Source organism: Stegastes partitus, unplaced genomic scaffold, assembly GCF_000690725.1.
Source record: "Stegastes partitus isolate 25-593 unplaced genomic scaffold, Stegastes_partitus-1.0.2 Scaffold884, whole genome shotgun sequence".
NCBI classification, from domain to species: Eukaryota; Metazoa; Chordata; class Actinopteri; family Pomacentridae; genus Stegastes; species Stegastes partitus.
This window is the reverse complement of record NW_007578615.1, coordinates 89368-114458: the sequence shown is the minus strand read 5'-3', so window position 1 is coordinate 114458 and position 25091 is coordinate 89368. Positions and strand designations below refer to the sequence as shown.

General features: G+C 42.8%; 1 protein-coding gene across 1 annotated transcript in view; it reads left to right on the top strand.

Annotated features, from left to right (window-relative positions):
- Positions 1-23272, top strand: part of nkd1 (NKD inhibitor of WNT signaling pathway 1) — a 31552-nt gene extending 8280 nt beyond the window's left edge. The window contains exons 4-10 of the mRNA XM_008293404.1: positions 9896-9953; positions 14268-14371; positions 14506-14601; positions 16472-16619; positions 17472-17553; positions 18018-18145; positions 18915-23272. Of these exons, the coding sequence (XP_008291626.1) occupies positions 9896-9953; positions 14268-14371; positions 14506-14601; positions 16472-16619; positions 17472-17553; positions 18018-18145; positions 18915-19447 (1149 nt within the window). The 3' untranslated portion in view covers positions 19448-23272. The remainder of the gene's footprint in view (positions 1-9895; positions 9954-14267; positions 14372-14505; positions 14602-16471; positions 16620-17471; positions 17554-18017; positions 18146-18914) is intronic.
- Positions 23273-25091: the final 1819 nt, after the last annotated feature.

Here is a 25091-nt window from a genome sequence, read left to right as displayed (position 1 = left end):
ATCAGATAATAATACCAGCAAAATGCATTATCTATTTTGTGCATTCCAGCTTTTAATCTAACATGTTGTAAATCAGATAATGCATACCAAATTAGAGAGAAGACTGATTCTAAACTGAGATATCCACATAAAAAACACCACAAATTTACTTGTAAATGGACAGTTTATTTAGAAAATGTAATCTTCTTTGAATTTTCAAAACACTGCTGTGCAGTGTGTAAACATTAAGGACCAGCCATTCTAGAATAATCTGTGCTATTTTGGACTCTGTGAGATCCCCAAGTTGTAGCCACTGACACGACAAGTTGTAGAGGTGTATCTTCTCATTTGGCTTTAGTAAAAGGCTGAAGTGCCTGTCACTTTCTTGCTGCCCTCGAGGTAGACTTCCTGACTAAAACCCTGTTCCTCCCACACTTTGCAACACTTGAGACTGGCGTCTGAAGCCACCCAGACAACTGGAGGACTGTCTCTCCTCAAAGAGAGCTTTGACTAATTACTGAGACCCTCTAGACACAGTGTAGCACGCTGACTGTTACACTCAGACACTTAAGCATGGAAGCAGGCATGTTACCAACCATTTGTCTTGAATGTATAATCCATCCTATTTTGCAGTGATGATTGACACACGTGCACATACTCTGTAAGCTCGTGTCACATCAGAAAGACTGCTCTGCCCTTTTTGTGAAAGAAGTTAAAGGGCCCAGAGTGAACTAATTTCCTTCAGCGAGGATGAGATATCCAATTGCCAAACTAACCACACAAACTTTTTGGAGATGAGGTGTGTCATTTTCTCTTTCCCTTATTCTTTGGAACCAGGCTTTAGTCTGAATTCAGAGGGCCATAATATTGTGATTTGTTGCTCTTGGCAGGCAGGGACCACCTGTAAATCAAGGCCAAGCGACAGGCCGTCTCCATTCCTTTCCAAACCATAGCTTCCACTTGGGAATGCAAGTTCCCAAGGTGGAGTTCACTGGCTAGTGGAGAACATGTTTTAAGGATTCACCTCTAGCTCGGATTGCTTGTTAACTCTCTTCACTCCCAGGGAAACTTTAGCACAAAAACAGAAGAGGCTTTTCTCATGCTCTCTGTTCACATGTTACCTTAATGCCTGTGTGTGACTGGTGGTTTGTGAGCACTGATACCAGGAGATTCAGCTGCAGTCAACTCCGCAAAATAAGACTGAGAAGGACAATAACTACCATGTTGTACTGCTCTCATTTATTCTGAAGAATAAATGCAGCCATGGGGTTATAGCAACTATTGCTAATCCTGGCAGACACATCCATTGTGCAAACTGGAGATAATGTTAGATTTTTTGTCGGAGTCAGTTTTTTCAAATACATTTTAGAGAAAGTAAGGAAAGTTTTCTCAGCCTAGAAAATGAAAAGAAACACACTCAGTGATGGGTTTCTGTAATTGCTGGAGGGTTAATCATGCCGTTAGTCTCCTGATCTTGACACCTTGTGTGCTTCCTCTCCTCCTCTCTGGGGAGATATTGCTTTGATAAACAGTGTGATAAATGTTAATTGCTGTGGTTACATATTTTTCAAAAGCTAATAAAGGCTGTTACCTTGAGTAACAGGTAGGGTTTAGTGCCTTAGGGGCTGGCTGGGTTGTAAAAGCTTATCTTTGCAGGTGTAAAAGTTTAGTAAATGGGTCATTAAAGTGTTGGCCAACTTCACACATAGAACACAAAAAAGCGAGAGGGGGAGGGAGATTACTTCAGATCAGCATGTTTCTGAAGCATAGAGATGAGGGCTGTAAATCTCTGCTAATATTCCACTGAGCCTTTCAGGAGGCAGCCTTTGATGTGGGTGAGGTAATGTGACCAGCAGTGTTTGCAATGTTAATCTGACGTGGAGAAATGACTGGTGGCTGTGCACTATCGCTCTACAAAGGGAAGGCATCCAATCACGGCACTCGTTAGCCTTGTAAAAGAAACAACAACAAAAAAAAAAAACAATTGTACTCATAGAAAACAACACGTGTACAAAAAAATCACTCATTGACCACAGACACGTGTCTGTGCAACCTCTTATCAAGCAGTGTCAGAGGGTCAATTTACACGTACATGTAATTTTGCTTTATGTACGATACACAGGGCAAAACCAACCACTCCACCTCCGTATGCAGGGATTTTTTCCAGTTTCACTAAAGTGTTTCTGTGTATGTGTGTGTGTGTGTGTGTGGAGAATCTCTGCATGACCTGTGTCGTGAACTAGAGTTAACACGGTAAGCCTTCTGGCATGTGCAGCCTCGTCAAACCCTTCCAGCTTTGTGTGTTGCTGACCATGCACACTTTAATCATAGAGCTCCTTCCTCCAACCTGCCTGGTGATGGATCCCAACTCCGTGGCTATAATTTCCTTCCTGGGGTGCAGGAAGAGAGGTGGGTGTGCCGTGACTGAGGGGTGTCAGGCATGGGGCCGCCTAGTCTGCAAAGAAGGTGTCTGTCTTTGAAGCTCACTCTGAGACGTCAAATTACACGTTAGCTCTCTTTAGTTCACAGAGTTTAAGGACTTCTAATTGTACGATCATTTATCCAGTTTGCTCTCCACTCAACTAAAGTATTACTCTTTTCTTTAAAGTGGGTAAAAAAATCAAGGCGGACAAAGTGGCTGAGATGCTGGAGAGAAAGCTTGGAGGTGATTTGGGGCCTACATTTGATTTAACTTTTGGTGTTGTAACCCCTTTTTCACAGTTTTCCCATTTGATTCAACTTTTGGTGGTGTTTTTTGTTTTTGTTTCACACTGAGCTGGCAATAGTGTTGTGTAACTGTGTAGGTGTAGTAATAGTACTGAACAAAAAACTACACTACGTGTACTGTAAGGTGTTTCAGATAAAAATCGTTCAGTAGATAGCTTGTGTTTATTTAGAGGTGTATATTAAAGGCACAGCTTCAAAAGATTTACATTCTGTGACCTCTGGAAAGTCTTTGATTATCTTATCAAAGGCATAAAATTGCATTGTAAAACAGAGAAGATATGACTTCTTCTTGGCTTTGCAGACTGCTCATGAGGTAGGTTTTATGCATTTGTTCAGGTTGTTGTAAAGCTGTGACATTTAAGACAAATGCATCTGTTCTCCTGGAGCAAGTCAACAAGTGACGCCATGTCATGACGAGTCTAATGCCCCCCACTTTTTTATTTTTCGGAAAAAAAAGAAAAAAACTAATTCATTTTGTCTGGATGTAGACAAATGCAGAGACATCAATTTATCTGTAGGTGTTTGAAAAATTGGCCCCATCTCCCCGCCTTCCATAAATGGGACCGTCTCACGTCAGCTTTGCTATGCTATATGATTATCTGAGATCTTTATTTCATGTGTGAAAACTGATCCCCTTTGAAGCCTCACTCGCAGGCCGTGCAGCGCTTCACTACTTCACATCAACACCCTCTATCTTGGCTCCATCTCGGGGCGTCATGTTTTACTGCTACGTGGTGCTTTGAATGAGGCTGTTTAATGTTGCTGGAAGGTGAGGAGTATTTCGGCATAAAGAACTGGAAGAGAAGCCCGGACCCAGGTCTAAACTGCCGTTTGATGACGACTGGTGGTCCATTTTTCTCCTCTAGCGGCACCACCGCACTTACCACTTATTGCAGGATAGGCTCTGCTCCAGATTCCAAGAGTTGTGCTGCTCAGTCCTTTGAAATTGCCTCCAGTGTATCTCAGTTTACTTTTTGGGATGGTGGAGGGGGATGGGTATTTCCTCTCTTGAGGTCTTCTGTGAGTAACACTACACCTATAAGCTAATTTGCAGCTCTAAAACTAATAAGAGTCTTTTTTTTTGTTGTTGTTTTACTTCTTGGTTTTCAACTTTGGGGCTGTGTGCGCAGTGGAGATTTTGAAAATTCCCATGCTATACAGCTGTTTTCTCCATTAGTAATTTATAAACTTTAGCAAATGGCTTCTATCCACGTTAGACGGAAACAGTCAAATTCATTTTATTTGCCGTGTGCTGCAGATTAATGGGACAAAGTACAAATACACGATGACAGCTTCAGTGTATCTTTACGCACCTTTTACAATGACACTGGCGCATCACGTGTTTGGCATTGTCCTTGTATTTTATGATGCCTGTGGTCTTCAGTGTATGTGTTAGTGCAGATATTGGACATGCTGTGGGGAATATGGCACAATTGAGAGAACGCACTGCTCATTTTCTGTAAAGCTCTGTTTCACCCTCTCTAGTGCTAGGTTGGCTTTATGTGAGTGTTCACGACCTCAGCCATTGCCTGTTTGAAAGGCCCAGGGGAAGCAGATGTACTTGGAGAAGCAGCGCTGCCATTCCCACGTTCTGCCTTGCCGCGTCACTCTGCCTGCCTTGCCTATTTGCCTAAATGGCTGTTCATGTGTCTCGCTCCCCGCTTCGTGTCGGCATCGCTGCTCTGAACGTCGCAGTCCTGAAGGTGTTTTCTTGCACCGGGTGGAGGACGGAGCAGGAGGCACCCAGCCGCAGTCCTAATGAGATTTTTCCTGGGTTTTGATGGAGTGCCAGTAGTGCTGCCATTGCTCTAGAGGCCTGCCTCCACTGAGCCCTGGCGCGCGATCAGGGGGAGCTGTCGTCGGCCGCATAAATTGTCAGCCTGCGTGGTGGGTCATGGAGGCAGACAGCATAGAGACCATGAGGCCTTGTGGGACTTTCCCACAATCACATACAAGTACATATTACTTGCACTTTAATGTACCCCTTTGCTTCAAACACAGACTCACAGAAAAAAAATTGGCCCAGTGGGTCCATGTCTCCATTGCCAGAGTAAGGATGACGCTAGAGGCAACTTTCTCTCTTAACTCACCAAGTCGGTTCTTTGCCAGTATGCGCTCACTCTCTTTCTCACTTTCACTGTCGCTCTTGCTCTATCCAAGGGAGTAAGATGAAAACATTGCAATTTATGCAAAATGAAATGACTGAAGCTCTTTTTAGACCTTTTTTAATATGTTTCATCCAGGGTAGGCTAGCAGAGCAAAGTGCTCTATTCAGCCACATCCTGCACCACATTAGCACTCCGCTGATATACCTTGATTCATACTCAAGGTGGGCAAACAAAGGATCGGTTTGGTCATTTAAGATATCTTACTATTTGGAAGAAAATGCCATTTTCACAGTGGACGAGATTGAGGTTTTTGACCTTGTGTAGTTATCTATCCTTTCAGGGTGAAAATATGTTAATAGAAGTGTGGCATTTTCATTTAATTTCCTCAAGAATGTGGCCTCATACTAACTGCGCTTGTATGGACATAAAGTCAAGGCCACAGCTCTCAATTTTTTGTTCTTTGGATAAAATGTATCTTAGCCACTGTATTGTTTAAAGCCCACATTTTAACTTTGGGCGACATAAGTTGACGTGATTTAAAGCGAAGTTATTTTCAAGTTAATCATGAAGGAGGATGTATAAAATTCTGTAAAGTAAATGTAAGTGTTGTCTGAATATATTGTTTTATGCTCTAATGCTGAGGTAAATACTTTAGTGTAATGTATTTTGGAAATGTTTGCAAAACATCTTTCATACAGCTGAAAACCTTTTTTAAAGCCTGATTCAAGCGCTGCCTTTTGAACTACTCAGATAAAACTGATGCACTATATTGGAGCATTATTGATTATTACTACAAACTAGTTGGCATCAATAAATCAAAGGATTGATGTTGAATGAGCATAACTCACTATGATATTTTAGAGCTGATATTTTGTTAATAAATACAACATGCTGAGGGGAGTTGAGTGTTCCTAAAGAAACAACACTACCTATGATGTTAGCTCAGTAAATATTATTATTCTTAATATGCTCATCTGTCTTTGGCATATCCATATCCATATTTATAAAGTGTGCCCTTGATGAGATTTGCCAAATAGCTCCAGCGGCCAAACCAAACAGGACTCGAGGCCGGCGAGCAATGTACATGGGATGTTGTAATAGGGCCGGCACACTGTGTTCTGTGTTACAGTCCAGCAATAAATCACTTTCTCTGAAGGGGACTGAGCAACTTTAAAACACACAAGGGCCACACAATTTCTTATCCTAAAGGCCCCGAAGAAGCTCCAAAGGACCTGGCTGCTATTGAAAGCAAAATGCTTTATGCTTTGGTTTCCACAGAACATTTAACATCACGTCTGGAAAATTGTTTTAGCTGGTCCCGAGTGGAGTAGAAAGGTGCTTGTTTGTCCCCTGAAGCTTGCACCTCTGACTGAATCCTGCATAGACACAAGAAAGTGACTGCCAGTATTGGCTTTATAGAAGTTCACTAAACACATTTTGATTGTTTAAGGTGGGAGTGTGTGAAGGCTCTTTGAAGTGCACTCCGCCCTGACCTCTGATCCTTGAGTTAAAGAGGGTCCCTTAGAAGCCCATCCTCGGCTCATAGTTGACCAAAAGAAAAGACTGGTGACCATTTGTGGTTACCGTTTTACAGACATGTAGTTATTACAATTACTGTGGATATGTAACATGCATGTGAGAATTCAGTGGGATGTGATTTTCATATTGATAACTTTGACCGACCGGTCAGACTCCCGAAGTGTTTGTACATATTGCATCAGTTGAGCTTCATCTTATTAGTTGAGACATAACTTTAGAGCGCGATGACCAGCATCGCAGTTTGGGCCAGATCCACGCCGAGCTTTTTCAACTCAAGAGAAACTGAAGGGAATTATTGAAGAGTTTATTCTCTGTGATGTAAAAGACTGGACTGACTTACTTTCTTGCTCTAACTGTTGTTCTTGTTACATCTTGCAATGTATATAATAATGCAGCACATTCAGTTTTTCAGTGTGTACTTAATAGTCTGTCCAACTTGCCTTTTTATGGCACCTTTAGTTTTGTATGATGAAAATGATATTACAGCTTTTTAACATATTGTGTATTTTGTAAAATATATAAAAGTCTTGTAAAGCAGATTCTCTATTAAGAGCTTAAACTTGTGACTCATATCATGGTGTAGAACTGTAACAAGGAAGGAATTTGTTTAATAAACTAAATAAGGAGGAATATAGATTTTTGTGAGGATTAAGCGGTGTGTAGATAATGGATGGAGGAATATAGATTTTTGGGTTCAGATGAAGGGAAGAACCAGGCCGTCTCAGAAAGAGGAGTGGGGATTCTGTTAGTATATCCTTAGCAGTGAAGTAAAACTTGCATTCGTAGGCGACATTAATGTGTTTCTCATAGGTGTGAATAGTCAGTCCACCACTGTTACTTCTGTTGTTAAAACCTCCCTTTTTCTGGGGCTTGACAAAAAATTCACTTCATTGTTCTTGTTACCAATTGGCTGGCAGGAAAGCAGGAAACTTAGAAGCAAACGCGGCTTATTTTTAGAACTCCTGTATGGTATTTTGATGATCTGATCAATCACTGCCAGAGCCAGGAACAAACAGGCGATGCTTGAAAGTGAAGTGAAGTGGAACTGTCGGAAATCATGATTGATATGTCACATGGCAGAAATGTTCTCACGAGGAATGATAAATAATGTAAAGGATTTGTGTTCCAGCTGAGAAATTATTTCAGTTTCTTCTCCCTTCTATCCATTTCTATTTGGTGGTCGGAGATTTTAGAAGTCTTAGACATTAAAAGAGGAGGAAGTGCGTGTGTGTTTGTATGTAGATGAGTGTAAAGTAAAAAAAAAAAAAAAAGCATGGGATGTGTTTTTTTTTTTTGCGCTGACCAGAGCAAATCCCAGTTAAACCCCAGCATGCTAATAATACAGCTCTCATCCATCACCACAGACAACAACCAATTAGTGCATTCCTCTTTCCCCTTTTTCTCATGTTCTTGGCTAACCCCTCAATAATTTTGGATCATTCATCAAAAAACTGAAACACATTCAAGATGCTGTGTGTGTGTTTTTAGTGTGCGAGGAATCAAAGGAATGTTTATTGTGGAGTGATTTTATTTTTGCGGTGCTCAGTGGAAACAGAGGCCAGTGTCAGTGTTAACACTGATTTACACTAACTGACTGATGTCCGTGATCTATCTGAATGGGTCAACACGAATCGGCCAACTCTCATACGTGATCGTCCTTCTGATCTGGGTTGAACGTGAGTTGAACAAAGTGTGTGTGTATTGGCAAAAGGAGAGACACGAAATTACACTTGGAGGAACTTCATCCAGTGATCATGTATTGTTATTCTGTTGAGTTTTATGGTTTAGCAGTGACGTATGTGTAATTGCACTGCAAAGGGGAGTGTCTGTTAACAGTGACAACCACTGATTAACCTGTGAAAGGTTTAAAGCTTTCTTTTAAAAGAAAGTAAAAGTCCAATAGTATACAGCAAACAATTACGGTGCAATTAAATTTAACCAAACCTATAATGGTCAACTCTTAATCTAGATATGTCTTGCCAGAACCTGTACAATGAATCCTAATAAAACAATATTGTTTAAAGCTTATATTATTTTTAGTATATCTCATGAAAATTTACATGAAAAATAACTCAGATCATATGTTTTTACCGCTAAGCAGAAACTATTAATAAATGCAACAAATGCAAGACTGATAGAAGTCTTCTGTCTAATGTGAATGAATTTATTGACAAATGTAATAGTCAGTTTGGTCGTCAAATGTGCTTACAAAATGGTTACGATCACATAAATCATACATAAGGTTCAGTTTAACATCCATCTTTAAAGCTGGGCGGAGGCATGAAAGTTTACTGAAAGTTTATAGTTTTGTTATTTTTATTTTTTATTTTTTTGCATTCTTTTGCTAAAGATCTTTCTATCTACCCCTAATGTGATCCTACAGGTGTGGAAAATAAGAGTGACCCATTTTCCCACCAAAGCTGAGCAGTGTCATACTTGTATTCAACACCTAGGAAAAGGGTCATAAAGCCATATTGAAATGTGTGTTGACCTACTCACACCAACAACAAACACAGGTTTATCCGAGTCCCTGCTTCGGGGTATCAGTCTATCAGCCTGAGTCCTGCGGTTTGCTGTATTCTCTTCCTGAGGCCACCCACAGCGCTGCAGCCTGGCCAGCACTAGACTGAAGTGGGCAGGATCATACTATCTGACCTTCTACCTCTCTGGATTACACAGAAATCCCTTCTCACGCTGTCACAGTCTTGCCTCTGACAGATACACATTTGGGAACACACTAGTACATATACAATAAACATACATGCTTTCTACACGGACATCCCAGAGGACATTTATCAGGGTTAATCTCCACCAGTGATAAGTCTGCTGTTAATGCGTTCTGTCTCAGCAGGGTCTGTGCAATTTTTCTAGTTTTTGATGACTGAGAGAAATGTTTTTCTGCACTAGTTTGTGTGCAAAAATTTGGGGTTTTTTCATATATGTGTTGGAATAGAAATATGTGCATGTATATGCATTTGTCAACCTGTGAGTAATGGTTTTTCAGCCAGATGAATGTAATGCCACTTGGATACCTGAGCCAGACTTTTTCCATAGCGACGCCTGGGGATCACATGTCCCTCCAGTCTCTGTGGTATGCACTAACAGACAGAGCTGCCAGGAGAGGGGTCCTGGGTGAAAACGGCTCAGGATAAAAACAAGCCAACGATAGTCCGCCACTGAAATAGCCCAAGTGCCACCCCTCTTTCTCAGAATCCTGCTGCAGGGCTGACGGCAGTGATTTAGATACTCCTTTCATAGTCTCAAATCTGACTGCCAGCCTTGTGTTCAGTTTGTTTCAGTCCTGCAATTACCATTCTCTTAAACTTTCCGCTGCTGTTTAAGCTCAGCACACAGTTGTCAAACTTTGTTCATATATAGATATATAAACGCTGTAATTTCAATTCGGTCATGTCACTCTTTGCTGGAAAGCCGTGGTGTGGATTTGCACCGTTAAAGATGTTTGTTTTTATGTGACAAAAATATGATGACTTCTCCTTTATGTGACAGTGATATATGACTTCTCCCTCTTTTTCCCTTTTCAGGACTCCATGGATGAAGCATGTGCTGAGAGGATTGGTGACGAACACTATCGTTTAGAAGGTAGGCCTTCTGCTCTTCATTGACGTGTCCTACACCAGCTCATTTTTTTTAGATTTTCTTCCCGTCTGTAGTGAAATTCACTAGTCTAGTGTTTGATTTGAATAAAAATCTGCAAAAATACGATTTGGAATTTCTCTTCAAGTACTTGTGTGGCTCTTTGAATCAGTGGTTCATCCTTTCCCCCCGTGCTCCACACCCATTCTCAAAGCCCCAGCAATGTGCTGATGAGGTCCCCTTTACCTTCCCTCCTGCCTCTCCGCCTCCTTCATCTCTCGTCCGCCCCTCCCCAGCGGTGCTCTGCAAAGTGCCTCCATTCCTCCATGTTTTTTCCCTGATGTGATGTGATCCTGGATTAAGAGCTCTGGGAGGAGAAAGTCTCTCCCTCCCATTTAAAGACAGGATTGGACGTGAGGTGCAGGCAAAAATACTGAGCTGAGCAAGACCGGCCCAGAATTTGGAAGCAGAAAATTCACTTTTATTTCAGTTGAGCTTTGCTGGACAATAGCAGAGAGACAAAAGATAATGTGGCTGATTAATAGAGTTTAAAAGGATTTTTAGTCCTTGGGCTGGACCTGTGTCTGGGCCGGGCTTGTCCTCCCCTCAAGACAGATGTTGCTAATTAGAGTAAGCAGCTCCATTCATTCACGATGATTAACAGGGAAAGAGCTCCATAACTTGCTGGAATAAAAGACTAGTTTATGTGTAAATATTTCCATAATATTGACATAAAAATTTTGTTTTTCATGCTCATATTTCATCTAGGAAGTGAGGTGTTCTGATTGAGAAATGTCAGTGCCAGAATTTTTTTAATTGAAATCTCAGTTGGTAGGGTAGGCAACGGTGATTGGAGCATGGATTGCTGAAATTGTTTAACATGTTTAATATTTTCACCTCTTTCAGTGAATGCAGTTTTATATTTATACTGTTCTTTATTTCAGTTTGGAATCAACTGTCTTCATGTTCACATAGCAAGACATTTTGTACCTCTTCAGGCACACTAAGTCCCAAACAAAGACAGCTGTGCAGGATTTATGACGTCAACGGCATGAACTACATTTAGTGCAATGATCAGATGTCTTGTCCATAGATTTTACAAAGTGGAGTAAAGTAAAAGTGAGCGAGAAAACAGAGAGACAGCAGACACAATAGGACAGCCAACACACATGAAAGACTTACTTCATCTGAGTATAAGTAAGCACGTCCAAAGAAAGTTTTGTGGGGATTAAAAAAGAACTTTAGCGCAAAATTTGCAAAGGCGAGAAGAAGGGCTCAATGATGAAAGTGTCTTAAGGATGCTTTACATCAGTACAGCTGGCATTCAAGAAGAATAGCCTGCACAGGCTTTTTATTAGGCTCTTTTAACCTTTTGTGAACAAGTGATGAGAGTCCTGTTCACCAGCCACTTCTTTCAGATTACAAGCATAGTGCGTGTTCATAGGTGGGATACCAGGTAGGTACTGTTGGTCACAAAATAACTAAACTGCTAGATTATCATTTGCTTTTTAGTTGAGAAAAATTTTTTTACCTTTGTCACAAAAACCATCTCATCCTAGTAAATCCCAGTACTCGGCACTCTGTTGCCTGCATGTACGAGGGGGGACAGGCCCAGTTATGTGTAATACAGTATCCTAGCTAAGCCGGGTGTGATTGCTCTCAGTGTGTGGCAGCTTTCCCAACCTGCCTGTGTTTTTGTGTGTGTGTGTGTATAAAGTGTATGCATGCACGTGCTTAGCAGAGCTGCTGGAACGGACTTGGCATGGAGGGTGCCAGCCTCGGCTGCCCTCGTCTTGCCCCTCAGATCTGATGTGCAGCCAATCCCCTGGCGGCAGCTTCACTCATAAAGAGCCGGCTTATGTCTGTGATGGGGAGGGGGTCAGAGGGGGAGGAGGGTGATAGCAGATTACTGTTACTCCTCCCGGCATTTCATTAGCTCCAAGATAAGCATCTCACCACCATATTGAGCCTGCTACGGAACAGATTTGCCCTCGCACACAATGTTCCCTTTGAGCACCTCAGATGATCAAACAGCAGGACCCCAAATGCTGCTCCTCTCCAAAAAGTTGGTAAAAGCTCCCTGGGATGATGCCTTTCATTTCTGGCATTTTCCCCTACCCAGGGATGAGACAGGTCTGCTTTGATCTGCTTTGGATCAGGAGGAAAGAAATTGGGCTGTTGTGTCTGCTCCGTTGGCGAGCAAACAAACAGTGTTTCAGATTTGACTTGGCTTAATTAATTAGTGATTCTGTTTTACAGCCGGTCTGATCCTCTTCCAAAAGGTTTGAGAATGGAACTTCAAAGTGTGGCGGGAGGAGAGAGAAGCGGAGATAGGGGGTGGAGAGAGGGGTGTGGTCTGTGTTGCTTTCTGAGCGGCCTGCAGGGCTGTGATTGGTTGGGGAGGGGCACTAAATGACCAGCGGTGAAACACACGGGATCTGTGGCTAACTAAAGGCCAGAACAAGCTTCTGCCAAAAATACACAAACATCTATGAGGATGAAGCAAGGATGTGTCTGGGTAACTGTAACTCATAGAGGCTTGTAAAGGAGCCGACATGTACACCTCCCAAATCTCAGTTACATGTTGTATGTCTCTGCGGTCTCATGTGTCAAACAAATGCTGGATTTCAAAGCAGAGAAGGATATCCGGTAGCATTAGATCTGGGCTAAGATCCAACTCTGAAACTAAAACATTGAACTAGACAGAGACAGTCACACTATTTTTGTGCTACCAGGGTGGGCACCCTTATAGTGTAATCCAAGAAATACATCACCTTTTACTGTGACCTCAGACGTGTTGAATCAACACCTGTTTTAGACATTAAAATACATTAAAGGTGACAAACATTTGCATTACTCTAATTGTATTAGTAAAGTGTGTTTTTTTGTCTCCCCTTTGTGACCCTTTTGTGTCACCCTCTGGAGTAATTGGGCTCATGTCGTGGACTCTGTCATGGCACACAGAGGTCTTTCCTCCGTTCACTGATTCGGGGTCTGACAGCTTATATCGCCACGACGTTCTCACTTTAAACCCTGTCAAGAAAGATCTGTGTTTCGTACAGCTTAGTGCAGTGAAAGCATCACTGACTTCTGTGATAAGGGAAACCTACACAGGTGGGTCTGGCAGTCAGTTTAACTGGTTAAGTGCATGTGACAGATTAGTACTCCCCGCGGACTTTTTGACTACACTGTAAATCTGGATGGTAATGTATGGTAAATGTCATTCCAATAAAGTGATGAGCTTTACTGCAGCGAGTCGGGGACTCGGGGGCCTCCTATAGACCTTTTGATGTTCACACGCTGTTTCAGTTCCACCATTTATATTCAAGTGCCAATTGCCATATACTATCATGTTTTAGGCATGTTCTGCCATTCGGTTTCATGTTTAACATCCCCTCTCAGTGTGAACCCATTGGGATATATATACTTCAGCTAAGAGCTGAAAAACCATTACTATGTGTGTGGGTGATGGAGGAGCTTTTGCCATTGGAGAATTAGTGCTGTCACAGTTTCCACATCTCTTCGTTTTGCATTGGGTTGTCGTTGTGGATTCCAGCTCCAGCCTTAATAGCACTGTTTTGATTCGACAGGACTTCTGCTCTCTGGAATGATGCAACAACGAACTTGTTACCTAACATGAAACATTGCAAAACCAAGACGCAGATTCAGAAGTGTAATTAGAGAACGATTTCTCAATTCTGGTACCACATGTGTATTCCAGTACTGGTGGAAGCGTCTTACAACGTCTATAAAAAAGAAAAAGAATCATATTCTTGGATTTTAAACTCTCTTGTGACTTGACCTCACGCTGTCATGGATTGGTTTGCTCTGATTGCTAACATGAAATGTTCCAAAGAACATTTTTGAACTGTGAGAACCAAACTGTGCTTTGATTTTCTTCAGCCTCCGAGAGTGATCACAGATACAGTAGATGCAGTTCAGTGGAAGTGAGCAGCCCAACAAAATCTAAATAACGACCCCTGATTTGTGAGTTTGGATACTGTGTATGTATTACTCATGCTAAGCCCATCAAAGTTCTGTGCTGCTGCTACTAAACATGATAACATAAATATAAGAATGCAATTTCAGAATACAAGCAGTGAGACAAACACTGCGAGGACTTTGACTGTGTAACTTTATTTGCAACCAGGAGCACTTGAATGTGTGACACATCTTAATTGCGGCTGCCAAACTAGGAAGCAGGAGCTTACAAGGAACATTTGAAGGCAACGACATATCCTCAGGTTATGACTGCACCCAACGTCTCCATCCTCAGGCTCTCTCTTTTATCTTTGTGCTCGTGTGTGTGTGTCATTGCAGTGGCTTTACCCCCGGAGAAGACAGACAGCTGCTGTGTGGAGGAGAAGATGCAGGAGAGGGGCAGCCAATCTCCCGCAGGGCCACAGAAACAGCTCCAGTTTGAAGTGAGTGTCAACACAGAACGGGACGTTTATTACTTCCCCCTCTGGATGAAACTAGGGCAGTGGCCTGACACACACACAAATACACACTCACATACACACTGTATGATGCTGAGTTCAATGCTGTGCCGTTTCAGGAGTTGGAGTGTGCTGTGTCTGTGGAGGAGGATAACCGGCAGGAGTGGACCTTCACCCTCTATGACTTTGACAACAACGGCAAAGTTACCAGAGAGGTAAAACGCGTCTGTTCCAAACAGTAATTTATCTGTAGATGTAAAATTTGATTAATTAATGAATGAACAAATATATATGATGAACATGCCAAAAATGTGTAGTCACTTTACTTGCTCATTTTGGCAATTTTCTGTACATTTTCATTGCATTAACACAAATGGCACAATATGAAAGAAACATAGATTTTAAGTGATTACCACAGAAAAAGACTGGCCAGCAGCTTTACTTTTTCAAAACAACATTCCACCTTAGCCTGGAGAGGAATCAATAACTTCCCTGTTCACTTTCTCTGGTGTCACCACACCCAAAAGGAAAGTGAGGAAAGAAGAAGCCTCCAATCCAGTCTCACTCCTAAGAACCGAATCCAGCAAAGTCTGCGTGTTTCCGCTCCTGTGAGGCACCTTGTGGCTTGCGTCTGCCTGGTACAGATCTGAGAGAACATCCAGAAAGGCCCGTGTTTTTTGAGAACAACTTGAAACAGCGCAAAGAGACTGGAGCTGTCCTCTGTGTGGTTGGCTGTGCAGTTTTTTTGGCATTGCCTGTGGCTCCACGGCTCATGAGACGGCAGGCGGCGGCTTGGAGGGGGAAAGAAAAGCTTTCTTCTCCAGCTCTTTTTTTTTAATCCCTTCACACAAATAAAAAAGAGAAGGAAACCAAAAATGACACAGGAAGCTTTTATTTTATTTTATTTATTTTTTTATTTTTTTTCACTGTTCGTCTATGTTTGAAACTAGTATGTGGAGCCGGTCCCTGAAGAATTCATAATAGTCCTTTTTATGAGTCAGAGTGGTATAGTGAGCAAAAATCATGCTATTGCAGCCTTTGTGTGGCGTCGACTTCATTCTCAGCACTTCTGTCAAAGGAGCTCTTATGGTAAAGCTGTTTTACTTCCTAAAGTAAAACACTAAAGACATTTGAGATGAACTGCACGACATGAGTCAGTTAATTTTACTTCCATACCAGATGAACTTTTTATGGACAATCAGAATTTGGTTTGCTATGAAAAGATCCAACGCAGTTGCCAACACCCAAGAGGGAGTCATTAGCTCAATACGGTGCATAAAAACACTCATCAGTGCAAAATAGCGCTTCTAAACAATCACAGGAGACGGCACGGTTTTATGGAAATTGAACAGTTCAAATGTGGTCACTTACCTCGCTCTGAAGTGAGCATTTTTAATTAGAAAGTGAAAATTGTTTTATTTTTCTTTGTTTCTGTTTATTTTTGTTGGTTGGTGATCTGTTCTTTTCTCACACTGAGGTCTTATAGTAACCTTAAGTTACATGACACAATATACAATACACGCTTGTGTGTGTTTGAGGTCATGTACACATGCCCATGTCTCATTTATTTGAAAGTGTGCACAGATGTTAGTCCCTATGCAGATGTAATTTCAACCATTTAGGAGACATTTGGGAGTTAGATGGGGAAAGTGTGGCGCTCCCAGCTGTAACACGACACATATCAGGCCTGACAGCTAAGTCAGCCTTCTCTGCTACTGCCAAGACGTTTGTTTTTATGAATTTATAACTTGTCTTTACACCCTGCCTGATCGCTACACTTGGAAAGCTGAAACAACTGATGTCAGTGTTTTTCTCTGTTCGCTGTTGTCTAAGTCACTTCTCTAAATTCCTAGCTAGCATGATATTTATTATGCATGGTTTTAATGCGTAAAGCCACAGATTCTTGGATTCACAGTGCAGTCATATTCATCTCCTGTGCTACTTTTCTCTTGATTTTTTCCCCATCAAATATGTGTACTGAAAATCTCTCTTCATCAAATTCAATGAGAATCAACAAGATTTTTTTTTTTCAAATATTTGCTGTAAAGCTAGACTTAACCAATCCTTACCATCTCTTTCTTGCAGGACATCACCAGCCTGCTCCACACCATCTACGAGGTTGTAGACGCCTCCGTCAACCATTCTCCCGGCAGCAGCAAGACGTTGCGGGTCAAACTCTCTGTGGCTCCTGACTCCAGCCAGCGGTGGAGGAGTTGTACACAGGGTGCGGCAGGTAAAGCTCGCATTAACACAGTGGGTGGGAGCGAAGGAGAAGAAAGGGCATTTTGGGGTCCCCCTTGTGTTGCCTGCTGTCAGCTCACCCAGAGATGTGTTTGTTGTCATGCAGAAAGGCGGCTCCTTCAGGCCTGTCAGAGCTTTGTTCCTCGCAGTCTCGGCGTCGCTCCATCTCTCCCACTCAATGGGGTTCATTTTTAATGATGGGGGGAGTGACAGAGCCAAGAGAGGGCCCCCTCCCTCAGCGCCTTCAAATACTCTGAAAGAAACCTTAAGAGATGTGCCGAGTCCTTTTGATAACCACAGCCATTTTTCTTTTCTCCAAAGTTCCCTTTTTTCCCCTCTGCTCCCCCTCGCTTCGTCCCCCCTTCTCAGAGCTGCCGGGAAAATATAGCTGCGTTCAACTTAACTTTTCTCACTGACGACTTGGTAAACAAGTAGTCAGGGAAAAATATCTCAAAAAGTATATATTCCTGCGTGCTTGCGTCCCATTGTTTCGACTATAAATATCTGTCAAGAGATTCAGACAGAGCAAGCTTTGAAAATATTGCCGGTTGCCTTCATGCTAATTTCAAACTGCATCAGATCTCACGTCCTTAATAAACTATTTCTGAAGTCTGCATGTTTTTTATTTCATTCCACGCCTTATAAGAGGCTGAGAGTTGAAAATAGAATAAATGAAGCATTGTTGTTTTTCCTTTTCTATAGATCTTCAAAGTAAAACCCCAAAACAAAGGTTGCTTTCTTCTGAGGCTTGTGTGACTGTTGTCGTGTGTCTGTGTGTGCGTATGTGTGGTTGCTCTGTGTTGCTCTCTTTGATAATAGCCTCCTGTCTTTCACACATACACAGACTTGCCCCACCCCAGAGAGAAAAATGACAAGTGCATCGAAGACCCCAAGAGTGCAGACAAGAAGTCTCGAGCACTCCTAAGGTAAACCCACCTCCCCTGAACACTTCAGTCTCTATTGCTCGTGGTGTGCACAAGGAGAAGAAGAATATTACTTTTTTTTATGATTTAACATCCACTTCTTGAAACAGAAAACAACTTTCCCATAAAACGTGTCAGTGGCAGCGGTTGTTAAAGGATGAATTCACACTCGGGTTGAGTAACAGTCCGCAGTTCTTTAATTAGTTTTTTTTCCCAAATTTACCTCCACTGCACTAACGAGGAGTAAAAAGAGTCAGCAACGAGTCAGCTCTCTCACTGTGCTCTTGAAGTACTCCCAAGTTGTGCTTCCAACCTGTGATTTTCCAATCACAATCTCACTCCTCTAACAATTACTCTGCCACTGCCTGATCATAAGGAACACTTGTTTTACTTTCTCCAAACACTACCATAGTGAACCTCACTGGCCCAAACTGCTACCTAATGAGAGGTGCCGCTTGTGTCCGCAGGCGCCACCACAGTGACCACCACACCCAGCCTGGCTGCCAGCGCCACTGTGTGGATGAGAACCTGGAACGCAGGAACCACTACTTGGACCTGGCAGGCATTGAAAACTACACGTCCCGCTTCGGAGCCGGTGAGTGGACCGGGGCCAGAGGGGGGGGAGAGGGGAGGGAGAAATGCAGACCGTGGCCCTTTGAAGCTGCATCCAGGGGCCCTCATTACTGCGGCACCTGCTTGGAGCCATTAGGTGGAACTACCAGCCCACTGCGCTCCTCGCCAGTACAAACATCTGGGCTCAGGCAAGCACAATACATCAAGTGTTCAAGGCTAAAGCCCATCAACAGAACGGGCTGTTGTGAAGTGAAATATTAGGTCTAATAAGCAGCGGCCTTGATCTGATGGTCAGTGATGACATGCAATTATTTTAATGTTGCTTTTGTCAGGAAAGTGGTAACAGAGATCTGCTCTGTGTCAGAGTTATCTGCTTGGAGAGAGATCCTGAAATGAGGTTGCCAGAATCGTATCGTGTAACTTTTGAGTGGAACTTTATTAGAAAGCTGTTCACACAGTAATTTGCACATCATGGTATATTTTTCTCTGCTTCTTAAACGTTTTTTTTACTACTTTGCCTTTATTTAGATAGCACCGTAAAGATAGACAGGAAATCTGAGGAAAGAGAGCACTAGAATAACATAGAGCAAACCAGGGGCTCAGCTGCTAAGAGCATTTTAATCCATGTGGTGTGTGGTGTGTCCACTCTGTCATCGAGTTGCCTCAACTTTTTTCTTGGTTTGGGTTTTGAGTGTCTATATAATAGATTTTGACTGTGAACACCAGCTCTGTAACAGCCTTGTTTGTTTGCAGTTGTTTAAAGTAAACAAATGTTTCTCCCTCCATCACAGCACCTGCTGCAGAGCCAACGAAAGCAGAGCCTCAGACCCGGTCGTCCAACCAGACTCGTTCTCGCTCCCATGAACCAGAAAATGGCCACTCCCATTCCCACCACCGCCGGCTGCAGACTGTTGTGGACACTGTTGCTCCAGACAGCCTCCATCCCGCCCGGCCGCGAGGCCAAGACTCAGGGAAACATGCCCTCCGTTCTCCGAAGACCCACAGCCGCACACCTCCTGCACAGATCAGTGGCAGGGTGATGAGGAGCCGAGGGGTCCCCCCTCCTCCGGCCCTAGTTAGCCAGACCCCTCCTCATCAGTCCGCAGCCCCCTACCGCAAACACAAACAGCGGTCCAAGGAGAGCCAGGCCTACCGGGCTTTAGGCTCTCTGGCAGCTCAAGGACCAGTGGTGGAGAAAGAACAGGTGAGAGACCTGCCCAGCGTGTTGCTCTATGACGGGGGGCTGGCCCAAGTGGTGCAACGGCATGAACATCACCATCACCATGAACATCATCACCACTACCACCACTTTTACCAGTCCTGAATTTCCACCCTGCCTGGGACAGCTCAGCACTTCTGCAGCCCCACAGAGCCCAACCAGGCCAGCAGACACTGACTGCTGGGAGCTTCCTCCTCTCAACACTGTTCCGTCAGCCCTGCTATGGCATTGTAGTGGACACAGGACATGGGAAGGAGAGGGGGATCATGGAAAGGGCTTCCCAGTGCTGAGATGTTATTAATCAGTGTTATGAAGAGGTTGTTCACACATACAGAAGTTCAGGTATGCAGCAGGACAGTGATTCAGGGCCATGAGGATCACGGTGGGGTTCGAGAGGAGGCACAGTGGGACCGTTTTAATAAATAACTCAGATGTTCCTCTCCCCCGGCACAGTGATCCTCCACCTGATGAACTATACGTCTCCAAACCAGCACCATAGCCCTTCCAGACCACTAAGCCAAAAGGTTTTTAAGGAGAAGGAGGGACAAGAGGAAGAAAGACTGTGATGTAAAGATGAACATATATGAAGGAACTTGGTGATAGGAGAGCAGGGCGTAGTGTGTGTGTATGTGTGTGTGTGTGTAAAACATTGTGTGAATGTGTGAGCGTAGCAAACGTTGAGTGAGCGTGTGTGTCTGAGTGTCACGACACTGGTGTCTGTAGAAAACCACTCAAAGTGCGCTCATGGGTGCATGAGTATTTAAAGCAGGCTGTCAAGCGGGTTTTTGAAGATGAAAACGAAGATTCTGATTTAAGCACGCAATACCCCCTGAGCAAAAATGGGAAGGAAAATGTTGAAATGTAAAGTTAAAAAAAAAAGAAGGAGACAGATCCCAAATCCGCTGCTACCTCTAATTTTATCCTAATTGTTGTTGTAATGGTGATTTTGAATAAGCGTTCAGAGGTTATTTTCAAATTACTTCAAAACTTTTTTGAAAGAAGAGAAGTCATGTCACAATCTGCAGTACTGAAATGTCGAAAAGCTCCTTACATTTATTAACTAACATTTGCTGTACATAAGGTATATATTGTTATCAATTTTATAAGCTTTATTGATAATGTGATATCTTTGTATTCACTCTCTGAAGAAGCTGTTTATGTTTGTTTTCCTTCACAACTGCATTGTTATTAAGACCACTAGGAGCCTCATTTTTGCTACAATACGTACAACTCGTCTCACACTCCCTCAGCCTCCGTTTTTCACCCAACTGTGACCTTGTAATTATGGCTGAACGACTAAAATCCCAACTCTCAACAGTGCTGTTCAGTAGCTCGTCCTCACTTTACAAGACAACATCGCTTCAACAGTTAATTTCTTTTTTCCGACGGCGGCTTCCAATATAAAGCTCCTGTTGTGTTCCTGAATCCCGGCAGTGTTTGCACCAAGAGCTGTTTTTTTTTTTTTTTCATTTGAATGTCCAAACTGTCAGCAGTTGAATCACATTGTGTCAGTCCCATGATACCGCTAAAAACAAAACTGAGATGGTGTGATGTCGAGATCAGAGCAGCAGAGTTCACAAGTTCTGGCTCAGCTCTTTTGGCATATTTGCATAAATTGAAACCTTGTCATATTTGGCCAGCTAGAGGTTGGTGTATTCATCAGTATAGAGTTTGGCCTTTAAGGAGACTTTTATTTATGCAGGGAAACGTTATGCTGACCACGCATGTCGTTTTTCAGCTGCACCCTTTTTCATGCTTGAAGCAGCAACTCGTGTTCACACCTAGTTGTTGTCCTGCAGCTTGGTTTTCTGTATGGATTTTTGCATTTGGACTTTCAGGCCTTCCACTAACTGGTAGCAGCTTTTGTCGTCCTGCCCCGGGGTCACACTCCTGCTCCCTCTGTTTCCATGGCATCTTCCTGTCCCCCAGCTGTCAGCAGGTCTTTCACCGTGCCGCCATGTGGCCTGAGCGCTCAGCCAACAAGGCTCTGTTTGTGGTGCGGCGGGGCGAGGGCTCTTTCAGCTGTCTCATTCCTCTGGTGCTGGATAACACTGGGCCCGGCCCACAGTCTCCACTGCACCCATAACTCACTGCTGCTGCCCTGCCAGCACCCGGGGCTGTCTGTGATGTCCTGTAGGTGTTGCCATCTACCTGCAGATGATGATGGCTCCAGCTCTTACCTATGTCACACCTGAACTGACGAGCGCAGTGAGCTAAAAGCTGTGACAGTAATAATAGCCTTTATTCCCGGCCTTATTTTCAGCCGTTTCCAGAGTCGTGCAGATAAACAGCATGCCCTTGTGCAGCTAAAAAGTCTTCTATGAGGGCTTAAGTGTCCTGCTCAAGGGCAGTCCGTGCAAAGGAAGTGAGCTGTCAACACGTGGTTTGTGAGAACCAGACCCCAGGGCCAGCAATTGTTCAAACTACTTCCACTTTGTTTGATTGTGTTAGTCTGCCATGAGTGTGTGTGTGTGTGTTTGTGATGAGCAGGAATGCAGCGTATGCCAGTCTCTTCCTCGGGACTGCGGTGTCCTCTCACAGCTGCAGGCCATCCTTAACCAGAGGCACCAGTCAGACGGTCATTTCGTGGGACCTGCTGGTGAAAACGGCCTCATTCCCAGACGGGGGTCACAGCTGCGCTCCATACCTCAGCTTCCTCACCTCACACTGCTTTTCCTGGACAACAAGTCCTTGCTCCTGAAGCCCCACTAACACTGTACCTCCTTTGTCAGTGCTTTCACCTCACTCGAAACACTGTCGATACCGGTCTCCAAATGCAAGCAGTGTGAAAATGGCCGCGTTGTTGCGCTAACGGACGGCAAGCAGGCGACTGCACGTCCTGCAGGGTGGTCTGATTCGACACGGCTTCTGAAGGAATTTGCGTGAGTCAGACCCACAGCCAGGTTGCCATTTTTTAAATTTCTTGTACCCAGAGAGAGTTTCACTGACACACACTGAAGTCTCTTATGATATGTTTTAAGCGCCCTGCTTCACCTGAAGTCACACGAGAAATCTCAAAGGTTCTCGATCGGTTCTTGGACAGCATTTGTTAAGGGTTGGGAAAGCAGTTCTTTTTTCTGTTTTAGACTTTCTTAGAAGGGGAAAACCTCATTTAAAAAAAAAACCCTGTGTTCTCAAAACCTCATGCTTTAACCTGGCGCTGTCGCTCTCCTCCTCCGGTCATTCATCCTACCATGGCAATAGATCTATATTTTGTGAGCAAGTGAAGTCATCATCAGGTGTTGGTTGTTTTTGTTTTGTGCCCAACTCAACCACCACCCCTCTGAATCCACCAGAATTTATTTTTCTATTATTTTTGTTTGGCAGGTTATTGCTTGAGCGTGGGTGTAACGTTTTATTTTAAATTATGAACGCCTCTTTTCAGAACTAACATTTTCGAATCGTGTCACGCAAACTGCTTTCAATGCACCATCCTCTGTCCTGTTGTTTTAGGATTCCCAGTAGTCACAGTCACTCCTCCATGCTAATACAGTATCTAATGCACCACTAATTTGCTTCCTAAGATCCATGTATCAACATTTTTTTTTTTGTTTTAAATCTGGTGTATATAGTGGACTGCTGAGAGGTTAAACCAGCATCATGTAGAAAGAATATAAGGCTTATTTATGTTGAAATAACTCTCCAAACTATCTCACTTGCCTACTATCAGCTAGTATCCGCCACGCCAATCCCACTTAGCAGGGAGGAATAATAATCTGTCTCTCCACACAAACAGACACACTTTCACTTGGTGTTTGTTGTGAACTTGTTTAGCCCTAGTTGCCCCCCCCCCACCCCCCGATGTTTTTTTTTCATGCCTTTGTTTAGTTTATATTAGATTGTATTTGATTAATTGCTTTATTTATTTGATAGCAGATCTGTGCCAAGGGAAATACCCTTTTATTAAAGTATGAACCTGTTCCTTATAAACTGACTTGACTGGTTTCTGGAGTCACTTTAGTTATTATCAGCGCACACATTACACACAGTACAGATTTGCAAGACAGTGAGAAGGATGTTTTCCACAGTGTCCCATTAAAACATTAAAAATAATGTGATTATTAGTTATTTATGTGAAAAATTAATGCATTCATATTTGTGCACATTGAAGAGGTCCACCACGACTGGTCAAATACCTTTGTCACATCAGTCATCCTTCTTACTGTCGTTTTTATTTTCATACTTGGAACTAGACACCACATCTTTATATGTATGTGCTTAACACACTTTGAAGGTCCTGCTCTGGTCGTTGATTAAAACTCCTAAAAACTCATCTCTGTGCATCAAAGTTAAATATTTACAAGTTTTGAAAATTAAAATAATAACTTCCCGCCTTAAAAAAAAGTAACGACACTGTTGCTTCCCGTAGTTTGTGCAGATGAAGTATGAAGTATGAAGTCCTCACGCTGCAGCTGGAGCACACCTGCACACCTACAACTGTACTCAAACACTGCAAAACTACTCTGTGCCCCAAAGTGACAAGCTGTAATATCAGAATAATTCAGTCGTACATATTCAAACTGGAACAAAATTTTAAAAAAAGAACAATGCCACAGAATGTCAGACCCTGCCAGCTGACCAGAACCAGATCTTTAGGTTTATTACACATGAAGTTCTAGACGTGTGAATCTATGTTTTTGAGACCGTCAGCACAGTAGCTTCATGTGGAAATACTCAGCTGTGACATTGCCTATTTTAAATTTATATATACTGATATATATTCTAGTGTTTGAGAAAACACCACATGGACATGTTAACAAGATATAAAACTTTACCAGAGAGGGGTCTTTAACACTATTCAGGACTTTTGGGGTCATTTGGACCCCAGGCCATTTGGTTTAGGTGACAGGTATTTTTTTATTTTTTATTTTTTTAAAGATTTCTTTCTGTAATATAAAAAGAGGAACAATTGTCATGCATGTGGAACCCAGATTATGTCAACTTATGAAAAAAATTAAAGTATAAAAGGTTACAATGAATATCAACAAATATTTTGCACATATTCTGTCTTTGGGTCCAATAGACCCCGAAACAATCTACGTATGAGACATGAAAGTCCTGAATAGGGTTGAAATGATTTGCATACCTTTCACTGACTCATGGACTCTGTAGATGACCTTTAGCTGCCCTTTTTAACAAGTTTTACCTTCTGTTTAACACAAACATGGCTGCAATAATTACAGAATGTTTAACATATTACAAATGAATAACCCGGTGATTCATCCATTCAAAGTGATTCAGTACACATTTTTATTTATTCTTTAAAAGGCACTTGTATGCAGCAGCTCCGACCCACATCCACACAATTCTGCAAGAAGTTCTGGTTATGACCAAAAAGGGCTGATTAAAAAAAGTAAATAAAAAAATCAAATTTCAATTGAATGCTGATTAAGTTCCTCACACAGCTTGCACCTTTTTGTGGTGTATCTTCTTTTAATTTCCCAAGAAGTAAGCTGGACAGATGAGGAGGGTGACGGGGGGGGGAGGTGTGTGTCTGCGGTGACGTAAATCTCCTCTCCACTGTATCTGAACCGGTGGTGTCACACGGAGCTCCCAAATCTGGCTGACCACAGCCAGCTGCTCACCACGCCACGCTCTCGACATGAACACACACTTTCATCTGCAGCTTAGCAGCTTATCTCTGGTCATGGCAACCGCAGAGAGTCTGCCTCTCGGCAACGTGATACGGCTTCCTCTCACGAACACGGCTATTTGTGTGAGAGAGCCAGTGTAACCCGCAGAACTTGTA